The 23910-nt window shown below is 46.0% G+C and overlaps 1 protein-coding gene and 1 long non-coding RNA gene across 2 annotated transcripts; one reads left to right on the top strand and one right to left on the bottom strand.

The window, feature by feature from the left end:
• The first annotated feature begins 852 nt into the window (after positions 1–852).
• Positions 853–19894, top strand: ELK1 (ETS transcription factor ELK1). Its single transcript, XM_084790051.1, has 6 exons — positions 853–1005; positions 10887–11130; positions 16474–16920; positions 17409–17840; positions 18282–18383; positions 18481–19894. Exons 2-6 carry the CDS (start codon positions 10921–10923, stop codon positions 18577–18579), a joined length of 1290 nt encoding a protein of 429 aa, XP_084646177.1. The 5' UTR covers positions 853–1005; positions 10887–10920; the 3' UTR covers positions 18580–19894.
• LOC311602249 lies at positions 19463–23358 on the bottom strand. The gene is made up of 2 exons (XR_014780710.1): positions 23324–23358; positions 19463–23171 (listed from the first exon to the last, which is right to left on the bottom strand). It is a non-coding gene; the product is annotated as an uncharacterized lncRNA (long non-coding RNA).
• Between the last annotated feature and the right edge of the window lie 552 nt (positions 23359–23910).

The raw sequence follows: 23910 nt of genomic DNA, 5'->3' as shown, positions 1-23910 counted from the left end.
CTTAAGGTTTATTATCTGTCTTTCACAATCCAGTGGTCATCCAAGTACCTAAATAACACTACCACCCAACCCTTGCTTTGGTCCCTAAATAGTTCCAATACTAGTTTCCACCAGTACACACAGATCCTGCCCTTCCTGCTACAGGCCCTACAACCTCCGTTTAAGTTCAGTCTTAAGTAACTAAGAGCCAATTCCCACCCTTAATAACGCTGGCTGAAGCTTGACCCTGTCCTTATAGACAGTTAATTTCCACCTCTCAACTCCCATATATATCTGGCAGACTTTCAGTCCTCCTCCCTCTGCTGGATTCTAAATTCGTCCTGCCTAGCTAATTACCATAGCGTTACCCTACCCGCCCACAGAGTCAAGCCCTACCCTGCTGCTAGTTTCTTTCTAAATAAGTCCCACTTCCGCTGAACGGCATGATGTGAAGCACCACCTACTTTGGTGTTTTGGCAGCTGTCTCGGAGTCTCCACCAATCAGCTGAAAGCAAAGCCCATCCACCACCGCTTCATCCTCCAGGGCTGTCTGTCTGCCATCAATCTCATTTAGGCCAATTGGTGTGAACTGGCCAACCTACATACATACAGACACTTGCTTTAATCTTGGCACTTGCCCACTTGGCTACCGGTCCTTGACCCAATCAGCATGAAGCGCCAACACCGCCCAAAAAGCCTCTCCAGATTCAGTCCCGCCACCCGCAGTCCATCAATCCCCATTAAGCCAATCATATCACTGCCATGTTAGGATTCCACCACCACCAAGCCCGGGAGCTGTGATTCTGATCCTTGGCATTGTGGCCAATCAGTGAGCAGCAGAATGCTGGCTCCTCCCACGGGGGGGCCCACGTGAGCCGTGGGGAAACGCAGGGACGGTTTCTGGTTGCTGCTGCCGCAGCCGCCGCCACCGACACCGCCTTGGAACCCGGGCCTGGGGGGCGGTGGGGCCTCGTATGGAGCCCCCGCCCCCCGGAGCTGCCGCTGCCACCGTCGCGCCACACGCAGGTGAGCCCCAGGCCCACAAAGTGGAGGGCCCCGTCCGTGACCCCACGTATTCTTTTCGCCCCCGCGCAGGGGGATGTGGCTTGGCCCGGCCGGCCTGCCGGTGTTTGGCTCCCTCCACTGCCACCAACTGATTGCCCCTGTGTGTGAATTGCCTGCTCCTTTTGCCCTTTATAGTGGATCTGACCGTGGCCTAACTTCCTGCTGTCTCTGTATAATGGATCGGTCTGTGAGCTGATGATTTTCCCCACCCCAACTTAATGGACTCGTCCGTGGTCTTGCCCTCCCCCAACCCCCACTTACTGGGACCCAGTTTGCTGCCTTGTCCAGTCCCCCTTTACTAGTAGATGCACCTGAAGTGTTTTCATTTCCCCTAACCTCAACTTTAAGAAGACCTTTCTGTGGCCTTGTTTATTGAGCCCCCTCATGTTTGTTGTTGAATCCGTGGCGCTGTGCCCCCTCCCAACACCCCATGTCTGTTCAACAGTGAGTCCACCTGAATTTATAATTTTACCCCCTTGAGTTCCCAGTGCTAAATAAGCCTCATGACTTTACCCACCTCCTCCCACTGCCCCCATCTTACTATGGATTAGTTTGCATTCACATCCCTTTAGTTATCACTACCCTAACTTTTCTCCCTTATTTGTAGACTTCAGTCTTTGGACTGCTTCCTTTTAACAATGGGACAGTTTAGTACTTTGTATTATTTCATTTTCAGCAGCCCAGTCTATGGCCTTGTCCTCTTCCTTTGTTGTTGTTGTTGTTGTTGTTGTTGTTGTTGTTTTTCAAGACAGGGTTTTGAAACTGTGTAGCCTTGGCTGTCCTTGATATGCTTTGTAGACCAGGCTGGCCTCGAACTCACAGAGATCTGCCTGCCTCTGCCTCCTCAGTGCTGGGATTAAAGGCGTGCGCCGCCGCCACCACCCCAACTTCTGCTCCCTCTTTTTACTCAATTATGTGATGGCTTTTCTCTGCTGTTGTATAGGAGTTAGCTTACACCATATCTCAGGCCTTGTGAAATGGGTCTGTTCAAAAGCCTCCTGCCAGCCCAATGTTTATATTCTGAATGTTACCCTTCTGGGTCCAGTGCTTACAATCCCTCCCCAAAGAAGATAGGCCTTGTACTTTATTTCCCTCCTCCTCTCCATGTGTTGGATCAGTCTTTCCTGCCCCCATCTCTTCGTTGATCCTGTGTACTTGTGAAACCCAGGGACATTTACTGTATAACATGATTCCTCCTAGACACTCTTAACCACTTAGACGTTTTGTCTTGCTACAGGTCTCACGTACAGTAATGGTACTGATGGTAATGACAGTCAGATCTAACCTTTACACTTTTACACATGCTGTGTACCAGGCACAGTGTTCTGTAATCTCCAGCTTGCTTAGTCCTCATCACAGCCCTGTTTAGCAGGCAACTGAGAAAACTGGGGCATATGGAGGTGAAAAGCCTTACTCAGAAATGATCCAGTAACTACTTAGAGGAGAACTTTTTGTTGTTGTTGTTGTTTTTGTTTGTTTGTTTGTTTGTTTTTTCAAGACAAGGTTTCTCTGTGTAGCTTCAGCTATCCTAGACTTGATTTGTAGACCAGACTGGCCTCAAACTCACAGCAATCTGCTTCGTTGAGTGCTGGGATTAAAGGCATGTACTACCACACCCAGCTCGAGGAACATTTTTGAAATGCCCCTCTCTCACCTCACTGCATCCCATATGAGGGCACATTCCTTAACAGCCAAATTAGTTCCAGTTACCAGGCTTTTTGTTTCTACTGCTCCTTCTGCTAGCAGAACTGTCTCCACTGGTCTCAGGGCCCATCCACCTCAAGTCCCAGCAGTTGTGTGACTTTACATGAATGGCTTAACTACTTTCTCCCTGTACTGGGCTAAAATGGGGGCAGCCAGAACTAGAACCCTTTCCAGTGTAAAGAAAAAATATGTGAGTTAATTAACCAAGTCATCTCTCTGACCTTACCTCCTTCATCTCCCCATTTCAGGCCCACGCTACAGCCATGCTGACCTCCTCACTGCTTCTCAAAAACAGCAGGTCCAGGCCAGCCTCGGGGCCTTTGCTTTAGCTCTTCTTTCTCCTTTAACACTACTTCCATATCTCTGTGTGGTACCTTCCAAGGTCCTGTCCAGCTGCCATACCCCAAATAATCTTTTCACCACACCGTACAGGGAACACACTAAAGATGTTTCTAAGAATGCCATTTGATTTATGAATAAAGTAAGTATAAAAGGATGTGTTAACAGAAATGTGATGTTGGTGGTACGAAAAGGCACAAAGAGAAAAGAGGTTTCAGAGGATGCTTTCATGTCTTTGCATCTAGCTAGTGTTATTTCAGTAAAAGATGTATATGTCACACTGGTGTTTGGAATATACTGTATAAAGGCACATGTCTAAAATGTTTCAAAGGATTTTTTTTTCTGTGAAAACAAGGTAGTCAACACCCACCCCTCCCCTTGACCATCTGATTTTGCAGACTCAGCAGGGTTCAGATCTCTTTCCTGCTTGCTTTGTTCCTTTGTACTCTGTCACAGTTAGACACACTTCTGACTTTGTATGTGGTCTGTCTCTCCTCAGAATAGAGATCCTATGGGGACTTACAGGCTTTATCTGCCTGTTTAGTACTCTGTTTTCATCTAAAAATATACCTTCTGTACAGTAGGTGCTTGGAATAATTTGTTGCACAAAATAGTGGGGGAGCATCTAGGATGTACAACGTGCTCACACCTATACATTTCCAGCATGGAAGACTGAGAGAGGATTTTCAGGAAGTAAAAGCTATCCTGGGCTATATAGTGAGTTTTAGACTCACCTGAACTACAGAGTGAGATCATGCCACAAAACTGATAATGAAGACTGTATCCCAAACATCTGTATGGGCATGGGGCAGATAAAAAAAAGAAGAAAGGGGATGTAAGAGTTAATTAAGATGTTAGTTGGGACTGTTTAAATATTAACAGATACTTACTAAGCACCTAGTGAGCACTAGGCATTCATTCTAGATGCTGGAGATACGGAGAAACAAAACAGGCAGAAATCACTGCACATAGGAAACGGATATTACTGAAAGTGAGGGAGACAGACTATATAAATAGGTAAAAAAAAATTATACAGTGTGTTACACAAATGCTAAGGAACAAACATGTAGTGGGGTAAATAGGACTAGAGTATTGAGGTGTTTGAACTCTTAGGGGCAGGCAGGCTACACTTGGAAATACAACTGATGAAGGAAAGCCTGAAGGAAACCAAGGAGGAAGCCATACTTGGTAAAGGAAAGGTGTACCAGAAAGAACACTCGGTGCAAAGATGCCGAAGTCAGATTGTGGCTACCATATTCAAAAGCCAGTGTCACTGGAAACAAGTTGAGGGGGAGGGGTGGAAGGCAAGGTCATAGAAGTGATGAGAGCCAGACAGTAAAGTCCTACAGAAGGCTGAAGGGAGGGAAAAGGATGACACACAACCTAAGGGTTAACATTTATTGAGTTTCTCCCATGTGCTGGAGACATTTTTCTAAGTCCTTTACATATATTGGCACATTGAATCCCCATTAAAAGCCTTTGAGGGTAGGCATTTCTTTTTTACTTCTTTGTTGGTTTGAAAGTATTTTACAGATGTTCAACAAGGCATAGAAAGGTTGAGCAGCTTTCTCAAAGCCCCACAGACAGAACAGAGCAGAGTGTGAGGCTGTGAAGACCAGGATGGAACAAATTTGCAATGACAAACAAGTTACTTCGTGCCTTGGACCATGCAGAGGGAAAATTCTACCTGGGAGGGATTAGAACTTGATGGTATGATAGAGTTAGTCCAAGGAGGAAATGGCACTCCTGCCAAAGAGTGTTGTGTGCCTCAGAAATTAGGCTCTTATCCTAGGAACCATGATACTTCAGGTAGCCACTTCAGAGCTTTTGAACATGCTATTCCCTTTACCAAAATTACCCTTCCTGTGGACATCGATATGACTTGCTACCTCCCTCCATCAAATGTCACTTCCCCAGGATAGCCCATCCTAATCATATCCTTGTCACCCTGGGATCTTCCCTGTCTATGGCCTTGAATGGCTAGGAATGCTGAGTTTGAATTCTGACTGTCAGCATCCAGTCAATTCATCCAGCATCCAGGATCTCATCCAGTGCTGGCACCTTAAGCAAACTACTTTAACTTCCTTCTCCACACTTCACTGACTTGCCTGGAAAATGGAGGCAATAATACAATCTACCTTTTGAAGGGTGCTATTATTTTGTTTTCTTCCCTTTTTTTTTGAGACATTTCTTACTGCCCCATGAATGAATGGATTATACTAATATGCAGGGCCTTCTGTCTGTCGTGTCCCAAAACTGTTTTGAGGCACCCAGTGAATGAGGTGAAGAGAGGAAGGAAAACCTTCAGGGAAGGACAGGTGACTAGCACTCTCTTTAGGGGCTGTGTGGGAAAAGCAATAATCAAATTTAGCCCCGTGTCTTTGATAGGCTGGTCCCTAATTGGGCAGATTTCACACATTTGCTAGATTCTGGCTTATCTCAGAGGAGGTGGTGAAATTGCCTGTCTAGGCCACTAGGAGTCACTGCATTCTATGGGCCTCTAGCGTCTTGGGGATATTTTAGTCCATTAAGAGCTCTGAGGAGGGGCCTCTGATCTACTGTTAATTGGCACTGTAATTTGGACAGCTGCCTAACACTGTGTCCGCTAAATGAACCTTCAACTATCTCAGACATGAGGATGATCAAGCTGTAATTTCATGCATATTAAATAAATAAATAAATAAATAAATAAAGCAATAAATCTAAAGCACAGTCTTCAAAACTTTAAAAGGTTTATTCTTAATATTACCAGCAATCCCTGCCAGGTGGGCTGCTGGTTGATTGAGTCCCATCCTCTCAGGGACAAAAAGGTTCAGGGTTAGTTCCAGTTTGTTTACTGAAAAGGGTAGTGATGAGGTGACAGGTTACATCCTTCCTCTGAGGGCCATTCCTAAAGGGAGGAATTAGTTGATAATATTTTGTTTTGTTTACTGAAGATAAATTTTCCCCCCTCAAATAATATATATCCTGCTTAACAGTCCCTGCCTCCCTGCCCCCCCAACCCCCCCCCCCCCCCGCTACTCCCAATTCTTTCGCACCTCTCCTCCTTATTGGATCCATTCCCTTCATGTTTCTCATCCAAAAATAAACAGGCAGCAGAGCGGTGATGGTGCACACCTTTGATCCCAGTGCTTGCGTGGCAGAGGCAGGCGGATCTCTGAGTTAGAGGTCGACCTGGTCTACAGAGTGAATTCCAGGATGGCCAATACAGAGAAACCGTGTCTCAAGGAAACAACAACAACAAAAAAGGAAAGTAACAGGCTTTTAAAGGATAATAATAAAATATAAGATAAAACAAAAACTGTAGTATGTACACAAAGGATAGACCTATACAGGTGGTTACACTCTCAGACCCCTGTAGCTGGTCATGGTAACCCATGCCTGTAATCTCAGTACTTGAGAGGTGGAGGCAGGAAATGCAGGAGTTCAAGGTCATCCTCAGCTGCATGACAGCTTCGAGGCTGACATAGGCTAGATGAGTTCCTGTTTCTAAAAATAAATAACAAAACCACTTAGACCGCTGGAGTATGATGCTTGGTTCAAATGCAGGAACTGACACTTAGAACGGGGGCATAGTGAAGTCATTTTGACATCGTTAGCCTCGGTGTATAAATTAGCTGCCTTATTTAAAAAAAAAAAATAAAAGTGCTGTTAAATTAAGAATATTTCCTTTCCAAAAGGAAAAAATGCCTACTTTCCAGAGTTGGGATGAGAGATGAGAATCAATACCTATGGAAGTAACAGCCCATGCCTTTATCAGACCACATGTATTTCAGAACTGTGAATTTTTTTCAGTTTAGAAAGGTAGCAGGGTGCCTATATGATGTTACATAACACGCTCAGCCAGCTCTGTCACCAGATGCTTTCAGATCCCTGCAGCAGAATGTATGAACGTTCATGCTAAACAAGGATCAATAAGAGCCAAAACGTGCCTTGCTTTCTTTCAAATCATGCTTTCTTGCCAAAAGAATTACAAAGAATCCTTTTGTTCTTAGAGCTTTTTGGATTTAGGGATAGCAGAAAAAAAAAGATTTATGAACAAATTTGAAAGTATTTACTTAAAGCTTATACCCCAGGCTTGTTACATTTAATTCACACGATAATAATAATGCAAAGTCTCTGTTTTGTAGAGGCGTTTGTCACCACCCCTGTTTCACAGATGAGAAGATTGGAGGTACATAAAGGTTAATGAATATGGCCAGTATCACACAGCTAGAAACTGGCAGCTCCAGGATTTAAACCATAGAAATCTAGCATTATAGTTAGGTTGATTGTCCAGTGGGCCAGATGCCTTTCTGCTTAGAGCAGTGCCTGATGTAATATTAAACAGGAAATGCGTGTTTGCTTAAAGAAAGACATAGGTTTGGGATGAAGGTCTGTGATAAAACATGTGCTTAGCATACATAAGGCCCTGTACTTGATCTCCAGCACTGCAGAAAAAAAGCAGCTACCATATATTCTAGGATATATGTAATCTCAGCACTCGGGAGATGGACGCAATAGCACCATGAGTTTGAGGGCAGCTTGAACTACCTAAGTCCCCATCACAAAACAGCAGCAACAGTGGCAAAAAAAAATCCAAGAAGGATTCATGTGGCCCCCATCCTCAACTGGGAGTCTGAAGCCCTTCAATCATTGCTTCCGTGGTGTAGCCACTGGTAAGGTATCTGTGCTCCTGAAACAAACACTTACCCATGCCCCAGTAAGCAAGTCTACTGAAACTTATTGGATCACAAAAAAAGACATAAAATACAAAGAGGCCTAGTTGGAAAGAGGAAAGTGATCAGTGGGAAGGGAATAGGATAAGGTAATGGAGGTAAATGTAATCAAAGTTGTTATAATAGAAATGTTATAGTGAAATCCAGTATGTATAATTAATATAGGCTCATCAAAAAGGAACAATTTTTAGAAAGCCTAAGCCATACAGAGACAATCACAGGTTAAAGAAAATGAAGGATCAAGGGACAGAAAAGAGTAGGTATTCAGATTCAAGAAAGGCTTCATAAAGCAAGGCACCTTTGATTGGGCCTTCTGGTTTTGTTTTGTTGTTGTTTTCTTTGTTTGTTTTTCTTTGTTTTTGGTTTTTTGGGGGATTGTTTGTTTGGGGTTTTTATTTGTTTTGTTTTGTTTTGAGGATGACTGCTCAGTAATGGGGAAAGGAGCCCCATGTGCATTGAACAGTGTTTGCTTGCAAGGGGCTACCAAAAAACACATACTGGAAAAGTTGATGGAATAGAAGAAAGATGGATGGATGGATGGGTGGGTGGATGGATAGATAGATAGAGGGAGAGAGAGAGAGATGGATGATATGGGTCAAGTCAAGTACATTTCACTAGTTTTCTAGTCCTGCTATATAAATTATCTCTAACTTAATCTCCTTAAAACTACACATTTGTGTAAGTGCATTGGTGCACACCTGTAATCCTGGTACTCAGGAAGCTGAGGTAAGAGTTCAAGACTAGCCTGGCAAAGTAGAAGGATCCAGAGGGTCCTAGAAGCCTACAAGTAGAACATTATGATAGGCAGATTTGGGCGCAGGGGTCCTGCTCAAACTAAGGCACCAGCCAAGGACAATACAGGCGGTAAACCTTAAACCCCTACCCAGATCTAGACAATGGACAGAACACTCTCCACAGTAGAGTGGAGAGTGGGATATGACTTTCTCACATACTCTGGTGCCTCACCTTTGACCATGTCCCCTGGAGGGCGAGACCTGGTGGCAGTCAGAGGAAGGACAGCAGGTTACCAAGAAGAGACTTGATACCTTATGAGCATATACAGGGGGAGGTAATCCCCCTCAGGAACAGTCATAGGGGAGGGGAATAAGGGGAAAATGGGAGGGAGGGAAGAATGGGAGGATACAAGGGATGGGATAACCATTGAGATGTAACAAGAATAAATTAATAAAGGAGAAAAAAATAAAAAATTTAAAAAATTTAAAAAAAGAAACTGTGGTACATATACACTATGGAATACTACTCAGCTATTAAAAACAAGGAATTCCCAAAATTTGTGGATAAATGGATTGAGCTAGAAATGATCATAATGAGTGAGTTAACCCAGAAGCAGAAAGACTCCAATGGTATATACTCACTTATATCTGCATATTAGCCCAAGGGGCATGACCCACGAAAGCCTTCACTTACCAGGAAACTGAGACAGAGGGGAGGACATTCTATTGGGACTCTAGATGAGAGAAGCATGGGGGAATGGCAAAGTAGAAGGATCCAGAGGGTCCTAGAAACCTACATGTAGAACATTATGATAGGCAGATTTGGGCTCAGGGGTCCCGCTCAAACTAAGGCACCAGCCAAGGACAATATAGGCGGTAAACCTTAAACCCCTACCCAGATCTAGCCAATGGACAGAATACTCTCCACAGTAGAGTGGAGAGTGGGATATTACTTTCTCACATACTCTGGTGCGTCACCTTTGACCATGTCCCCTGGAGGGGGAGACCTGGTGGCACTCAGAGGAAGGACAGCAGGCTACCAAGAAGAGACTTGATACCCTATGAGCATATGCAGGGGGAGGAAATCCCCCTCAGGAACAGTCATAGGGGAGGGGAATAAGGGGAAAATGGGAGAGAGGGAAGAATGGGAGGATACAAGGGATGGAATAACCATTGAGATGTAACAAGAATAAATTAATAAAGGAGAAAAAAAGAAAAGAAAGTTTAAAAAAAGACTAGCCTGGGTTACACAGCAAGACCCTGTAACTTTTAAAAATTACACATTTATCATCTGATAGTCTGTAGCTCAGAAATCCAGCACTGATCTCACCAGGCTGGCATTAAGGTCTTGGCAGGACTTTAGTCCTTTCTACAGGAGAATCGTTTCCTGCTTATTCAAGTTGTACCTTGAGTTATAATACTGAGCACGATTCCAGAGTCGTTCCAGGTTTGTGGAGCTGCCCAACTTCCTTATCCTGGAGCCTTCTCCAGAGTCAGGAATGGCAGGGAGAGTCCCTCTGATGTTTGAAAGTCTCTCTCCTGCTTCTAAACTCTGTTTCAGCCTCATTTCTTCTGCTTTGAAAAGAGCTCATGCTGTGGTTGACATTAAATAAAACCAGAGTGGGGCTGGGCGTGGTGGCGCACGCCTTTGATCCCAGCACTCGGCAGGCAGAGGCAGGTGGATCACTGTGAGTTGGAGGCCAGCCTGGTCTGCAAAGTGAGTCCAGGACAGCCAAGGCTAACACAGAGAGAGCCTGTCTCAAAAAAAAAAACCCAAAATAATATAATAATAATAATAATAATAATAATAATAATAATAATAATAATAATAATAATAATATCTTATGGTCTATAGTCTAATTTCATATCAGAATTCCTTTTTGCTATGTAGCATAACCTAGTCACAGACTCTAAGAACTAAGATATGGAAGTCTTTGGGGCTCAGGTTGTATTATCCTATTTTCCCTGTAGCTCCTAAAGATTCACATTTGTCAGGGCTGGACTGAAGGCTCAATGGTAAAGACTTTGCTGCTCTCACAGAGAACCAGAGTTCAGTTCCCAGCACCCATGTTGAGCAGCTCATAACTGCCTGTAACTCTAGCTCTAGGGTATCCATTGCCCTCTTCTGGTCTCCCTTGACACTCACACATATGTCCACGTACACTCACACAGACATACTCATATAAATGGTTTTTTTTAATTCCTTTTAGTCCAACATGTGAAACACAAGGGGCATCCAAAGATACATGCAGGAGTTTGGGAGACTGTTTAGGGAACAGTAGTGAGATTTTGGGACAGAGATGGAGTCAAGGCAACAAGAAAGGAAATATTTTTGCTGTCTTCTTAGGTACCCCTGGGATGGCGTGAGCGCTTCCCTAGTGATGGACCCATCTGTGACACTGTGGCAGTTTCTGCTGCAGCTTCTGCGGGAACAAGGCAATGGCCACATCATCTCCTGGACCTCACGAGATGGTGGTGAGTTCAAGTTGGTGGATGCAGAGGAGGTGGCCCGGCTATGGGGACTACGGAAGAACAAGACCAACATGAATTATGACAAGCTTAGCCGGGCCTTGCGGTACTACTATGACAAGGTATGGCCTCAGAGACCAGTACTGGAAACCTTTGAAATTACTGTCAGAAAAACATCTGTTGTTGCTGCTGGGTTTTTTGTTTTGTTTTGTTTTCTTCTTCTTCTTCTTCTTCTTCTTCTTCTTCTTCTTCTTCTTCTTCTTCTTCTTCTTCTTCTTCTCCTCCTCCTCCTCCTCCTCCTCCTCTTCCTCCTCCTCCTCCTCCTTCTCTTCCTCCTCCTCCTCCTTCTCTTCCTCCTCCCTCCTCCTCCTCTTCCTCCTCCTCCTCCTCCTCTTCCTCCTCCTCCTCTCCTCCTCCACTTCCTCCTCCTCCTCCTCCTTCTCTTCCTCCTCCTCCTCTTCTCTTCCTCCTCCTCCTCCTCCTCCTCCTCTTCCTCCTCCTCCTCTCCTCCTCCACTTCCTCCTCTCCCTCCTCTCTTCCTCCTCCTCCTCCTTCTCTTCCTCCTCCTCCTCCTTCCTCCTCCTCCTCCTCTTCCTCCTCCTCCTCTCCTCCTCCTCTTCCTCCTCCTCCTCCTCCTCCTCCTTCTCTTCCTCCTCCTCCTCTCCTCCTCCACTTCCTCCTCCTCCTCCTCCTCCTCCTTCTCTTCTCCTCCTCCTCTCCTCCTCCACTTCCTCCTTCTCTTCCTCCTCCTCCTCTCCTCCTCCACTCCTCCTCCTCCTCCTCCTCCTTTCTCTTCCTCCTCCTCCTCTCTCCTCCACTTCCTCCTCCTCCTCCTCCTCCTCCTCCTCCTCCTCCTTCTCTTCCTCCTCCTCCTCCTCCTCCTCCTTCTCTTCCTCCTCCTCCTCTCCTCCTCCACTTCCTCCTCCTCCTCCTCCTCCTCCTCCTCCTTCTCTTCCTCCTCCTCCTCTCCTCCTCCACTTCCTCCTCCTCCTCCTCCTCCTTCTCTTCCTCCTCCTCCTCTCCTCCTCCACTTCCTCCTCCTCCTCCTCCTCCTCCTCCTCCTCCTCCTTCTCTTCCTCCTCCTCCTCCTCCTCCTCCTTCTCCTCCTCCTCCTCCTCCTCCACTTCCTCCTCCTCCTCCTCCTCCTCCTCCTCCTTCTCTTCCTCCTCCTCCTCTCTCCTCCACTTCCTCCTCCTCCTCCTCCTCCTCCTTCTCTTCCTCCTCCTCCTCTCCTCCTCCACTTCCTCCTCCTCCTCCTCCTCCTTCTCTTCCTCCTCCTCCTCCTCCTCCTCCTCCTCCTCCTCCTCCTCCTCCTCCTTCTTCTTCTTCTTTTTAGGTAGGGTCTTACAATGTAGTCCAGATTTCTCTGAAACTTAGTATGTAGCCTAAGCCGGCTTCAAATTCACTGCCTTCCTGTTTCCACCCCGCAGTTCCTGAATTACACTTCTAGCCTAGAAATTTCCTTTCATTATCTCAATTACTATAGCTATAACTTTGAAAACAGTATTAAAGTTTACTGGTTTTGCCCCATCTTCTACTTCCCTGCCTACCTGGAGATAATAAGTATGTTTTCTGGCTCCCTCAGACCAATGTTGGGTTCCCCTGGTTACTTTATATATAATTTTACTACAGAATAATTGATGTTCTTATTCCTAAACTCAGAAACATCCTGACACTATAATACTAAGTTTCCTTACTTCATTTTCTGGAACCCCCCAATATCTTTACTCAATTGTTTTATTTTCTTCTATTCCTTTATTTTGTTTTTATTTTTGAGGCAGGGTTTGTGTGTGTTGCTGAAGATGGCCTCAAATATTTGTAGCTCATGCCCACTCCTCTTAGGTCCCTAGAGCAGCACCTCGGTATCTATAGTACTTGGTTTATTTCATTGTCTTACTATTGCAGCTCAATTTTTTAAATTTTCTCATCTTACTTCTCAGGCTCCCAGATCTGCATGGTATTCCCCGCCCAATAATCACACTGTTTCATACTCCCTCAGTGTAAACCTTCAAAGCAATATTAATAATTATCCCTTTTCATTCCTCCTCTGACAAATACAAGGATACTCTGTCAAGTGCTTGACCAGCATTAATGAAGACCACCAAAATCCCTGGTGTCTGCAGATTCTTCATGCCGCCTCAAATAGTTCGTGCTTTGTGCTCTGTGTCCTTGGTAGTTAATGGCGTGTATTCCAATTTCATACATTACTCTTTCAGTTCAAACCCCTGAAATCATATTAAAGACTCTACCTTGTTCTAGCCTCTGAGATCACCAGGACATCCCTAGAACCCTCCAAAGCCTATGTGCCCTAAGATACCTCAAAGCATGTTTTCTGACCCACCCAAGCAAACCTTGCTCCCCTCTCCTCATGCTTACACCAGCTTCTCACCCTTTTCTCTAATTACTGCCAATTACCTCATTCTCTTAGTGCTTTAGCTTAAATATCCAAACTGGTACCAATGATGAGACATTGCCTGTCCTCTTTATGATATTTCTGTCCTCATTTATTTTCCTGTTAGGATAAACACAATGACCAAAAGCAACTTGTCAAGGAAAGGATTCGTCTTCCTTACAGTTCCATGCCATAGTCCATCATTGAGGGGAGCCAAGGAAAGAACTCCAGGCAGGAACCTGGAGGCAGAAACTAAAACAGAGGCCATAGAGGAAGGCTGCTTACTGGCTTATACCCCCATGGATCACTCCGCATCCTTTTTTATACAAACCGTGACCACCTGCCCAGGGGCAGTGCCACCCTCAGGATGCTGGGCCCTACCACATCAATTATTAATCAGAAAAATGTCCCCACAAACTTGCTACGGGCAATCTGATGGTGGTACTTTCTCAACCGAAGGTCCTTCTTTTTCGATGACTCTAGTTTGTATCAAGTTGATAAAGGCTAGTCTTTGACCCTTTTTGTCAACTTAACATACCAGTACATCATTATTAAAGTATAATCTTTAACTTATTTATCCCCAAGATCACATATAAAAACTAATATAACTTTAAAAGTCCAAGAATCTTTTAAATACTTCAAAGTTTCAATGTCTCTCAACTCTGTGAGCATCTATAAAAAAAAATAAGTTAAAGGCTTTCTTACTCTTACTCCAAGAGGAAAGAACAGGTTACAACCAAATCAAAATAATTCCAAACCCCAGCAGTGTAAATTACTGGCTTGCTCCTCATGGATCAGCCATCATATTTTTTATATAACCGTGACCACCTGCCCAGGGGTGGTACCACCCTAAGTATCATGTGTCCTACCACATCTGAATCATGTAGCTCATAATCTGGCATCTAGGACTCACTCATGATCTTTTTAGGCTACAAAGGGCTTGGGCAGCTCCACTTCTCCAGCTGCACCATCTATAGCACATACAACTTGTGTCCTGGCCTGAGGCTAGCTCTATCCTTAGTGGTGGTTCCACAGTCTTTGCTTCTCCAGTACGCTGAGATCTCCACTGCAACTGAGGATGCATCTTTATCAATAGCCTCTTAGCCTCTCTCCAGGGACTCCAACCCTATCTCATGGTACCAAGCCCCAACCTTTCAATCCTGACCCTTTCAATTCTGGTCCATCTGTTGCAACTGAGGCTGTATCTTCACCAGTGACTTCTCCTCGCCTGCTCTCCACAACTCCTTGAATATTGCAGCTTTCATGCCACCAAACTAAATACCATATAGGAGACTCTTACACATTGCCAAGTTCAAGCTGTCAGGATAATGTGCATGCTTGGCCCCTCTGGACCACAGCTTCTGTGTACTGACCCTGAGGAAACACTTCCTGAAAGATTTCACCTCAGTGATGCTGATATCTTCTTACTCCAGCTGATTTTTTTCAGCTTCTGAAAAGCAAAAGTTTCACTTGAGGGGTGCTGGTCTCTTGTTAATCACAGCTGTTCCTTCAGTCCCAGGTAACCAGAAACAAAATATCACATAAATAGCCCCTATAGAAACTTTGAGAGACTCTCAAACTTCCCTCTGAAGCTTCACAAGCCAGGCCTCCATCATCTGCACTCCTCTTAGAATTACCTTCCAAGTTCCCTCAGCAGCTCATTTAAAGCTGTGAACAGTAAGCCTTTCCAGCCCAAAGTTACAGGTGCTACCAGAGCCCTTTCCGAGCAGCATGCTCAGGTCTGTCGCAACAGTGACGTCTCTAGGACCAATGTCTGTCCTAGTTTGCTTTCTGTGGCTGTGATGAACACCGTGACCAAAAGCTACTTGGGGAGGAAAGAGTTTTACTTCACCTTACAGGTTACAGTCCATCATGGAGAGAAGTTGAGATAGGAACCTGGAGCAAGGAACTAAAGCCAAGTCTGTGGAGGAATGCTAACTACTTACTGGCTTGCTTTTCATAGCTTGTTCAGTTACATCTTTTAAACAGCTCAGGACCACCTGCCCAGGAATGGCACCTCCCACAGCAGAAAATGCCTGCAGACTTGCTGAAAGACAATCTGATAGAGGTGTTTTGTTTTGTTTTGTTTCTCAAATGAGGCTCCCTCTTCCCAGATGACTCTAGCTTGTGTCAAGTTAACAAAAACAAGTAACCAATACACTTTCTCTGCTCCTTATCAGCATCACAAGCTTTCAAAAAAAAAAACCCACTATTTCTGGCCAGTGAGATGGCTTAGCAAGTAAAGGCTCTTGTTACAAAGCCTGGGAAGCTGAGTTCAATCCCCGGGACCTACATCCTGGAAGGAGACAAGCATCTTCTGTAAATTGTCCTCTGGCCTTTACACGGCCTGGGGCACACTCGCGTCCCCACAGTCAGTCAGTCACACTCACTCCCCTCCTTCACACTGGCAGTCAATAAATTCTTAGAAAAGCCCTCTGTATCAATTCTTTTTCTCCCCCCCTTTCATCTACACTAATTTAGTCTCCTCAGACATGTGTATCAGGTACTTCACTGTCCTGCTGCAGTCCTTTTACCATTCCCAAACCTGACTCTGTTAAACCCAAGTCCTATGTTCTCACCTGCTTCCCTAAATCGGCCCCTGGTAGAATGTAGTCAGTGGGAAAAGGGGAGTTAAACAGATGAAGATGAGTGACGGAAGAAGACTTGAAGCGACATGGACGGGAAAGGCACTAAAGAAAGAATTAGTGAACCAGGCGTGGTGGCGCACGCCTTTAATCCCAGCACTTCGGAGGCTGAGGCAGGCGGATCGCTGTGAGTTCGAGGCCAGCCTGGTCTACATAGTGAGTTCAGGACAGCCAAGGCTACACAGAGAAACCCTGTCTTGAAAAACTAAAAGAAAGAAAGACTGGATGAATGAATGAATGAATGAATGAATTGGTGAGGGGCCCAGAGAAAGGATGGAAACTGGGGAGGGACACAGAGAGAGTCAAGAAAGGAAAGCATAGGCAGTGATGGGAGGAATCCACAAGCCTAACAGAGTGAAATAGGAGCAAATGGAAAGAAAGACATCAGGAGAGAATGAGCCTCATTCACCCTGTTCTTCACTTCTCAGAATATCATCCGCAAAGTGAGCGGCCAGAAGTTTGTCTACAAGTTTGTGTCCTACCCGGAGGTTGCAGGGTGCTCCACTGAAGACTGCCCACCACAGCCTGAGGTGTCTGTAACCTCGGCCGTAGCAATGGCCCCTGCTGCTGTCCATGCAGGCCCAGGGGACACTGCCACTGGGAAGCCAGGAACTCCCAGGGGTGCAGGAATGGCAGGCCAAGGTGGCTTAGCACGCAGCAGCCGGAACGAATACATGCGCTCGGGCCTCTATTCTACCTTCACAATCCAGTCCTTGCAGCCGCAGCCACAGCCACTCCTTCATCCTCGGCCTGCCTCAGTGCTCCCCAACACTACCCCTGCAGGAGTACCAGCACCCCCCTCAGGGAGCAGGAGCACCAGTCCAAACCCCTTAGAAGCCTGCTTGGAGGCAGAAGAGGCTGGTCTGCCCCTGCAGGTGAGTACCGGAGTTTGGGGATTTAGGAAAGGGCTTGGAGAGGAAGGATGCATAATTCTCAAGCATGAAGTGAGCTCATAGAATATAGATGTCCTGTTACAGGCCATAATGGTGGAAGCGAGGACACAAATTCCCTCAGAGAAACGGGTGGGAAGGAGAGTTACATCTCCCCTTGCTGATTGTCACGCGTTAGCACTCATCGGACTCGCCAGAGTGGCCTTAAGGCACAAAATTCGTGGGCCCATTTCCAGAGTTTCTGACTAATGTGGCTGTGAGGATGAATGACAGTGGTACCTCTAGAGTCTCGCCCAGGGCCTCTGCCCTAAAGGAGCTCCACTTCCGTTAAGTCCCATGGCCAGTTAAAGAACGTACAGCCTTGCTCTTGGAAGATCAGATGTCTTCCAAGAGACATCCTTAGATGACCCACAGGAAAAGGTTTTACCCACCAACAAGCCTATGCATTCCCTTTGTGCCCACCCCTCTCCCAGGTGATCCTGACCCCACCCGAGGCCCCAAACCAGAAATCAGAAGAGTTGAGTCTGGAGCCAGGTTTTGGCCGTCCACTGCCCCCAGAAGTGAAAGTGGAGGGGCCTAAGGAGGAGTTGGAGGCTGCGGGGGCTGGAGGCTTCAGTCCAGAGGCTGTCAAAGCTGAACCAGAAGTCTCACCCTCAGAAGGCTTGCTGGCTCGACTCCCAGCCGTCCTAACAGAGAATACAGCACAGGGGTGTGGCCTCTCTGCCTCCACCACTGAGATCACCCAACCCCAGAAGGGCCGGAAGCCCCGGGACCTGGAACTTCCACTAAGCCCAAGCCTGCTGGGTGGCCCAGGACCCGAACGGACTCCAGGATCAGGAACAGGCTCTGGTCTTCAGGCACCGGGGCCAGCGCTGACGCCATCCCTGCTACCCACGCATACCTTGGTGAGTGCCTTGCAGAAAAGCAAGGGCTGGCAGCCTGGCTGGGTGGCTTTGGCAGTGATGACTTTGACTTTGTGGCAGCTCAACTCGATAAGGGTTCCTGGTCAGGTATATGGGTGGAGTCTAAGACTGGGAAGTTGAACTCTACTTCACACACGAGGTTTGAGAGCAGTGCCTGGATAGAATCTGGTGGATGGTCTTGCCCTTTGAAGTCTCAATAAAAGGAGGTGGGCTCTTAGAGGTTACAAGGGGCAGTCTGTGTAAAGGTTGAGAGACGTCATAGGCACGGTCTTAGTAGTTGCACTGTAGGTCTATGAACTTTTGAGGAGGAACCGTAGACATCTGAGGGGAGGCGTTGCCTGCAGAGGGGCTAAAAGTCGGTTCCTTCCATCTTCCCATACTCACTGTCTGTTCACTTGAGTTCCTGCCACTCCATCTCCACAGACCCCGGTGCTGCTGACACCCAGCTCGCTGCCCCCCAGCATTCATTTCTGGAGCACTCTGAGTCCAATTGCACCCCGTAGTCCAGCCAAGCTCTCCTTCCAGGTATGATCCCTTCCCCACCCCCCGCCCCCGGTGTTGGAAAGGGTAAGAGTCACTAGCACGGTTCACATCTATGACCTCTCCTTGTTTCCTCCGCCAGTTTCCGTCCAGCGGCAGCGCACAGGTGCACATCCCTTCCATCAGCGTGGATGGCCTCTCGACCCCCGTGGTGCTCTCCCCAGGGCCCCAGAAGCCATGACAACCACCACACATCCCTCTCTGGAGTCCCTCCTCCATGCTCCTGAACTCTCCAGCTAGCCATCTCAAGGAGGAACATAGTTCAACTGACAGACTCATGCTCTGGTTGTGGTGGGGTGGATATATCCCCGGGAAAGAGGATCTTTCACTAACTCTTCCACCGAAAACAGACAACTTCTTTCTTCTTTGCCAGCCTCCCAGTGGCCGCCTTTACACGTCTCCTACTTCAGTGGTGGGACGGTTTATTTATTTCTTTTTTGAAGGCCACTGGGGCAGAATCTGGCCCAACCCTTTCAGGAGAGTGGGTTAAGACATCTCTCCCATTTCCTCCCCCATTATTTCCCCCTAAAACAAGACAATCAGGGTATGGCTTGAGAAGAACCTTTCTTTATTTATTTCTCAGCCTGCCCTTTGGGGGAGTTGAAGGGGCCCTGTCCTCACTTTTGGGACATAGGTTGAAGAGCTAGTTTGTTTTGTTTTTATTACTCCTGGCCATATCTGAGTCCAGGGAGCATTTGTACGATTTAATGTTTTGGGAGTTGTAGCCAGGAAAGAATCATACTGTTAAAATAGGAATTGCTACCTCCCCTTCTCAGTCAGCTTGTTCTTTTCTCAAGTAACCTTTTGGCCAGGGAGGAATATTCCTTTTGTTGTTCTTCCCCCTGAGAAGCCATTCCTTTGTCTGCCAAATTTCCTGGGGGCCTGCCTATTACCTCCCAATGGAGGGTTTTTTGGGGGTGGTGGTCCCCGTCTGGGGGACCCCTCCAGCCAGTACTCCAGGTCTCTCTCTCTCTCTCCCACCCTCTTCCATTTTGATAGTATAATCTATTTTTAAATGGGGCTTTTCGATAGGGGAGAGGGAAACATCTCTTCCTATATCTGATGGGTGGGTAGGCGGGTGGGTGGGAACTAAGGGATTTGGAGGCGGTCTTCCTACCACCCCCAAGTGTTTATTTTTGATACCAAACGTGTATTTTCAGCTCCCTCCCTCCCAGCCCCCCAATTTCCTGCGGGCGGGTACAAAGGACCCTTTTCAGTGTCCCTGGAGTTGGGAGGGAGGAATGGGGGCCATAAAGCCTGTCTTGTATCAATTCTAGGCTGGAGTGGGTAGATCAAAAGACTCCAAGGCTCACCTCCTGTCAGCACTGGCCCAGACCAGGCCTGAAGACCTGGGGGTTGGTGATTTGGGGGACGGTGCTACACTCGTCTCCACTGTTTGTTTTGCTTCCCCAAAATGGACCTTTTTTTTTTTCTAAGAGTCCCAGAGAATGGGGAATTGTTCCTGTAAATATATATTTTTAAAGGTGTTGCTGAAAGCTGTTGGTATTTTTTTGTCCTCCTGGTGTCCCAGAATGAGCGATGATAGGCATGAATGTATATAAAGAACAATACGGGTGAGGCAGAGACTTGCTCTGAGAGAAACACAAGGATGGCGTATGTCAGAAACACTGCTGCAGGCTGAGGATTGCTAACCAGTGTGCCGACAGACACCAAAAGGTTGTAGGTTTGTGTGTGTCAGGGCAGAAGTGTGATGCAGACACTTTTGCACATCTGCATGCATGGTCTTATGTGTGGAGGCTGGATGACAATCTTGGGTATTGTCACTAGAACACTGTGACTGCAAACATTTTTGCACATATGAATGCGTGATCTTTTGTGTGGAGATTGGATGACAAAATTGGGAGTTGTCTGCTGGGACGCTGCCCCTGTCCTTTGAGACATTGTTTCTCATTTGCCTTGACTTTACCAGTTGGAATACACTGGCTGGCTATCACGCTTTAAGGGTCCACCTGGCACTACCTCCCAATTCTGTGATTACGAGCATGTCTCTGCCTGGAATTTTTATCTGCTGTCTGGGGAGCAAACATATGTCCTCATGCTTGCAATGCAGGTGTCTTATTGGCTGGAACATTTGTCCAGTCCCAACCACAAGCTTTTGAGAGTGTGTCTGTGTGAGAGATGCTATGTAAAAACTAGGTGTGGTATCACATACCTGTAGTCCCAGCAGAAGCTGAGGAAAAAGGCTTATGAATTTGAGAATAGCCTAGGCTACACAGCAAGACCTTGTCTCAGAACAAAAACTTGCAATGCTATATACACCATACTGGTTATGAGTACAGTGTGGACTACAAATTAGTCACTGTGCAAATTAGTCACTGTCACACTGATTGCATAGACAGCCTGAGTGACCAAAACTGTACCTGAAAGACTTCAGGCAGGAAACCAGCGATATTTGTCAAAGATCACCATTTGTAGATGAGAAATCTCACTGTATAGTAGCAGGCAACTCTCAGCATTTGAGAAATGGTTTGTATGTGAAGTGAAGTCATGGAAGTGTATGTGTAAGAAATTGATTATAAGCTGGGGGCAGTGGGTAGCACACACCTTTAGTCCTAGTGCTTGGAAGGTTGAAGCAAGTGAATCTCAGAGTTCAGAGCCAGCCTACTCTACAGAGTGTATTCTAGGACAACCAGGGCTACACAGAGAACCTCTGTCTTGAAAGAAAAAAAAAAAGAGAGAAGTTGATTGTGTGAGAGAAAATTATCATGAGGCCCAAGAAGTGACATAAGATACAGGGTATGAGACAATGTATGTGAAATGTTTCATAGAAACCATGGGAAAGACAGAAATGGATCGCCTGTACCTGTAGCTGCTAAAGTCTAAAAGGTGCGCACGTGCATGTGTGTGTGTGTGTGTATGTGTGTGTGTGTGTGTGTGTAAAAGAGACAAACTAGCCAGGTGTGGTGGCGCACGCCTTTAATCCCAGCACTCGGGAGGCAGAGGCAGGCAGATCTCTGTGAGTTCGAGGCCAGCCTGGTCTACAAAGGGAGGCCAGGACAGTCAAGGCTACACAGAGAAACCCTGTCTCGAAAAGCAGAGAGAGAGAGAGAGAGAGAGAGAGAGAGAGAGAGAGAGAGAGAGAGAGAGAGAAACGAAATATGTTACCCTGTGACTAGTGGGTAGCTGGTTTGCAATTAACAATTGCAGCTTCCCCACAGGTCCTGAGGAGCTGAGACAAACCTGTCTTTGAGGAGGAGAAAAGAAGGACTGTTGCCATGGCCCCAGCAGTAGCAAGGACTCATAGTCAGCAGCTGTGAGAGAGAAACTTGACCACCAAATGGTATCTGAGAAGTATGTAAGTCTGAAACATTTTCATAAAGCTGAATCAAGCCACACATACAGGAAACAAAATGAGACCGAGCCAATGAACTACTTACTGTATGACCATGATCAGAGTAGGTGAGAAACTCAGGGGGTTATTAAATGTACAAATGTATCCATATAGCTGACTATAGGAAGAAAATGATGGTGTGTTTGTTTGACCAGAGCTTGGGAGACTGATCACAGGAGACTTAATGAAAGCCTTGGAGCAATTATGAAATAGTAACCTTGTATATCATCAAGAGACTGAGAGGAAATGATGTTAAGGCTGAAGGGGTGTGTGGGCCAAGTGTCTAAGAAGCTGTAGATACATGGAAATCTTTGCTGGGCATTGTGGCTCATACCTCCAGTCTGGCTCTCTGGAGGCTGAAATAAGAAGGATCACCATGAGTTCAGGACTAGCCTAGCTCCATAGTGAGTATGAAGGCAGCCTAGGCTATACACTGTCTCAAATCAAAACACAACCCTAGAAATAAAGGAGTCAACATGGTAAAAGGTAATTAAGAAGGACGTGATGACTATATGAGGAAGAAGGTGTTCAGGTGGCAGTCTTCAAAGGAGACTAACTCTTAACAGGCTATAAGTAGGGAATTCTTGTAGATGTGACCCAGAGGCTTTAAGAGAGAAAGGGGACAAGAAATGATGAGTTTAAATGTGCAAGAAACTTCATGAGACTTACTTAGTGGTGACTACATCAGTGACTGTGCATGTTAGAAAATGTTAGGCCTAAGGAAATAATAGTTCCTGTGATGGTGGGACTGTGCTTGTATATGTGGTAAAACTGACCTGTTGAGACAAAGTACTGGCGATAGTAACCATGTGTGTGTGTGTCTGTCGGTCTGTCTGACTGTGACTAATGAGGCTGGGCATCAGTGGCAAAAACAAGGATACCCTGAGTAAATGACAGGTTACGTAATCAAGCACATATAAATATGTATGTAAAGCAAATGCAGTGGTGCATGTCTATAATCCTAGCACACGGGAGGTGCGAACAGGAGCATTAGGAGTTCAAGAACTTAAATTCAAGGCCAATGTGAGCTACATAACATTAGCTACATTCATTAGGAAATGAGCACAAAATCACATGTGGGTCAGACAAGATGGCTCATCAGTTAAGTGAACTAGTCACAACACCCATGGGTAACCTGTTTTCCATCCCTAGAACCTACATGTTGGAAGGAGAAAACTGACTCTCAAAAGTTGTCCTCTGACCTAGTAATATAAAAAGGGGCCAGCAAGATGGCTTTGTGGTTAAAGACACTTACCATCAAACCTGATAACCTGAGTCCAGTCCCTAGGACTCATAATGGTAAGAGGAAGGACCTACAATACAGACACAGACACACACACGGACTCATAATGTTACAAGGAAGGACTTATAATACACACAGACACACACACACTAGGACTCATAATGGTAAGAGGAAGGACCTAGAATGCAGACACAGACACACACACACACATGGACTCATAATGGTAAGAGGAAGGACCTATAACACACACATACACACACACACACACACACACACACACACACACACACACACACACACACACTGGGACTCAATGGTAAGAGAAAGGACCTACAAATGGTCTTCCAACCTACACACACACACACACACACACACACACACACACACACTAAATAAATAAATAAATAAATAAATAAATATTTTTAAGAACAAGTAATCAAGAATTCTGTGCGTGCGTGCGTGCGTGCGTGTGTGTGTGTGTGTGTGTAACATCAGAGAAAGTGATTGAGATTAAATAAAACCATGCCTCAGAGATCACAGAATGGGTGTGCCAGGGCCGCCTCTGCTTGTCCTCTCCCTCCACAAGCCTCACCAGCTTGGGTTAGCCTCCACCTCTCCAAAACTTGAAGTGCTAAAATGCAGCTGGACTTTGCCCAGAACTACTCCCTCATGCACTGTCTTTAGATAGTCTTATCTGGTCCTACCTGAAAAGTGATGCCCACTTCTTAAAAACATGTCCTCTTTGCAGTACTAGAAATTCAACTTTTATTTCATTTATTGATTGTCTGACTAGATGTTTTTTGTTTATCTACTATTACCTCTTGCCTATCTGGTGTCCTAAACCCCTAACAGCTAACAAATTTAGACAAAAGTTTCTGCCCTTCTCAACACTCAGGATTCTTAGGCGGCAAGGTTGC

Source organism: Acomys minous (genome assembly GCF_964271855.1).
Source record: "Acomys minous genome assembly, chromosome: 7".
Classification (NCBI taxonomy): domain Eukaryota; kingdom Metazoa; phylum Chordata; class Mammalia; order Rodentia; family Muridae; genus Acomys; species Acomys minous.
The sequence above is the reverse complement of the archived record's forward strand: the minus strand, read 5'-3'. Positions and strand labels throughout refer to the sequence as shown.

Bases quoted from the DNA above. Each gene is read 5' to 3' on its own strand.
- ELK1 (XM_084790051.1), top strand. From the start codon at position 10,921: ATGGACCCATCTGTGACACTGTGGCAGTTTCTGCTGCAGCTTCTGCGG. The intron at 16,921-17,408 runs GTGAGTACCGGA...CCCCTCTCCCAG, and splicing joins AGGCTGGTCTGCCCCTGCAG to GTGATCCTGACCCCACCCGA. The intron at 18,384-18,480 runs GTATGATCCCTT...TTCCTCCGCCAG, and splicing joins CAGCCAAGCTCTCCTTCCAG to TTTCCGTCCAGCGGCAGCGC.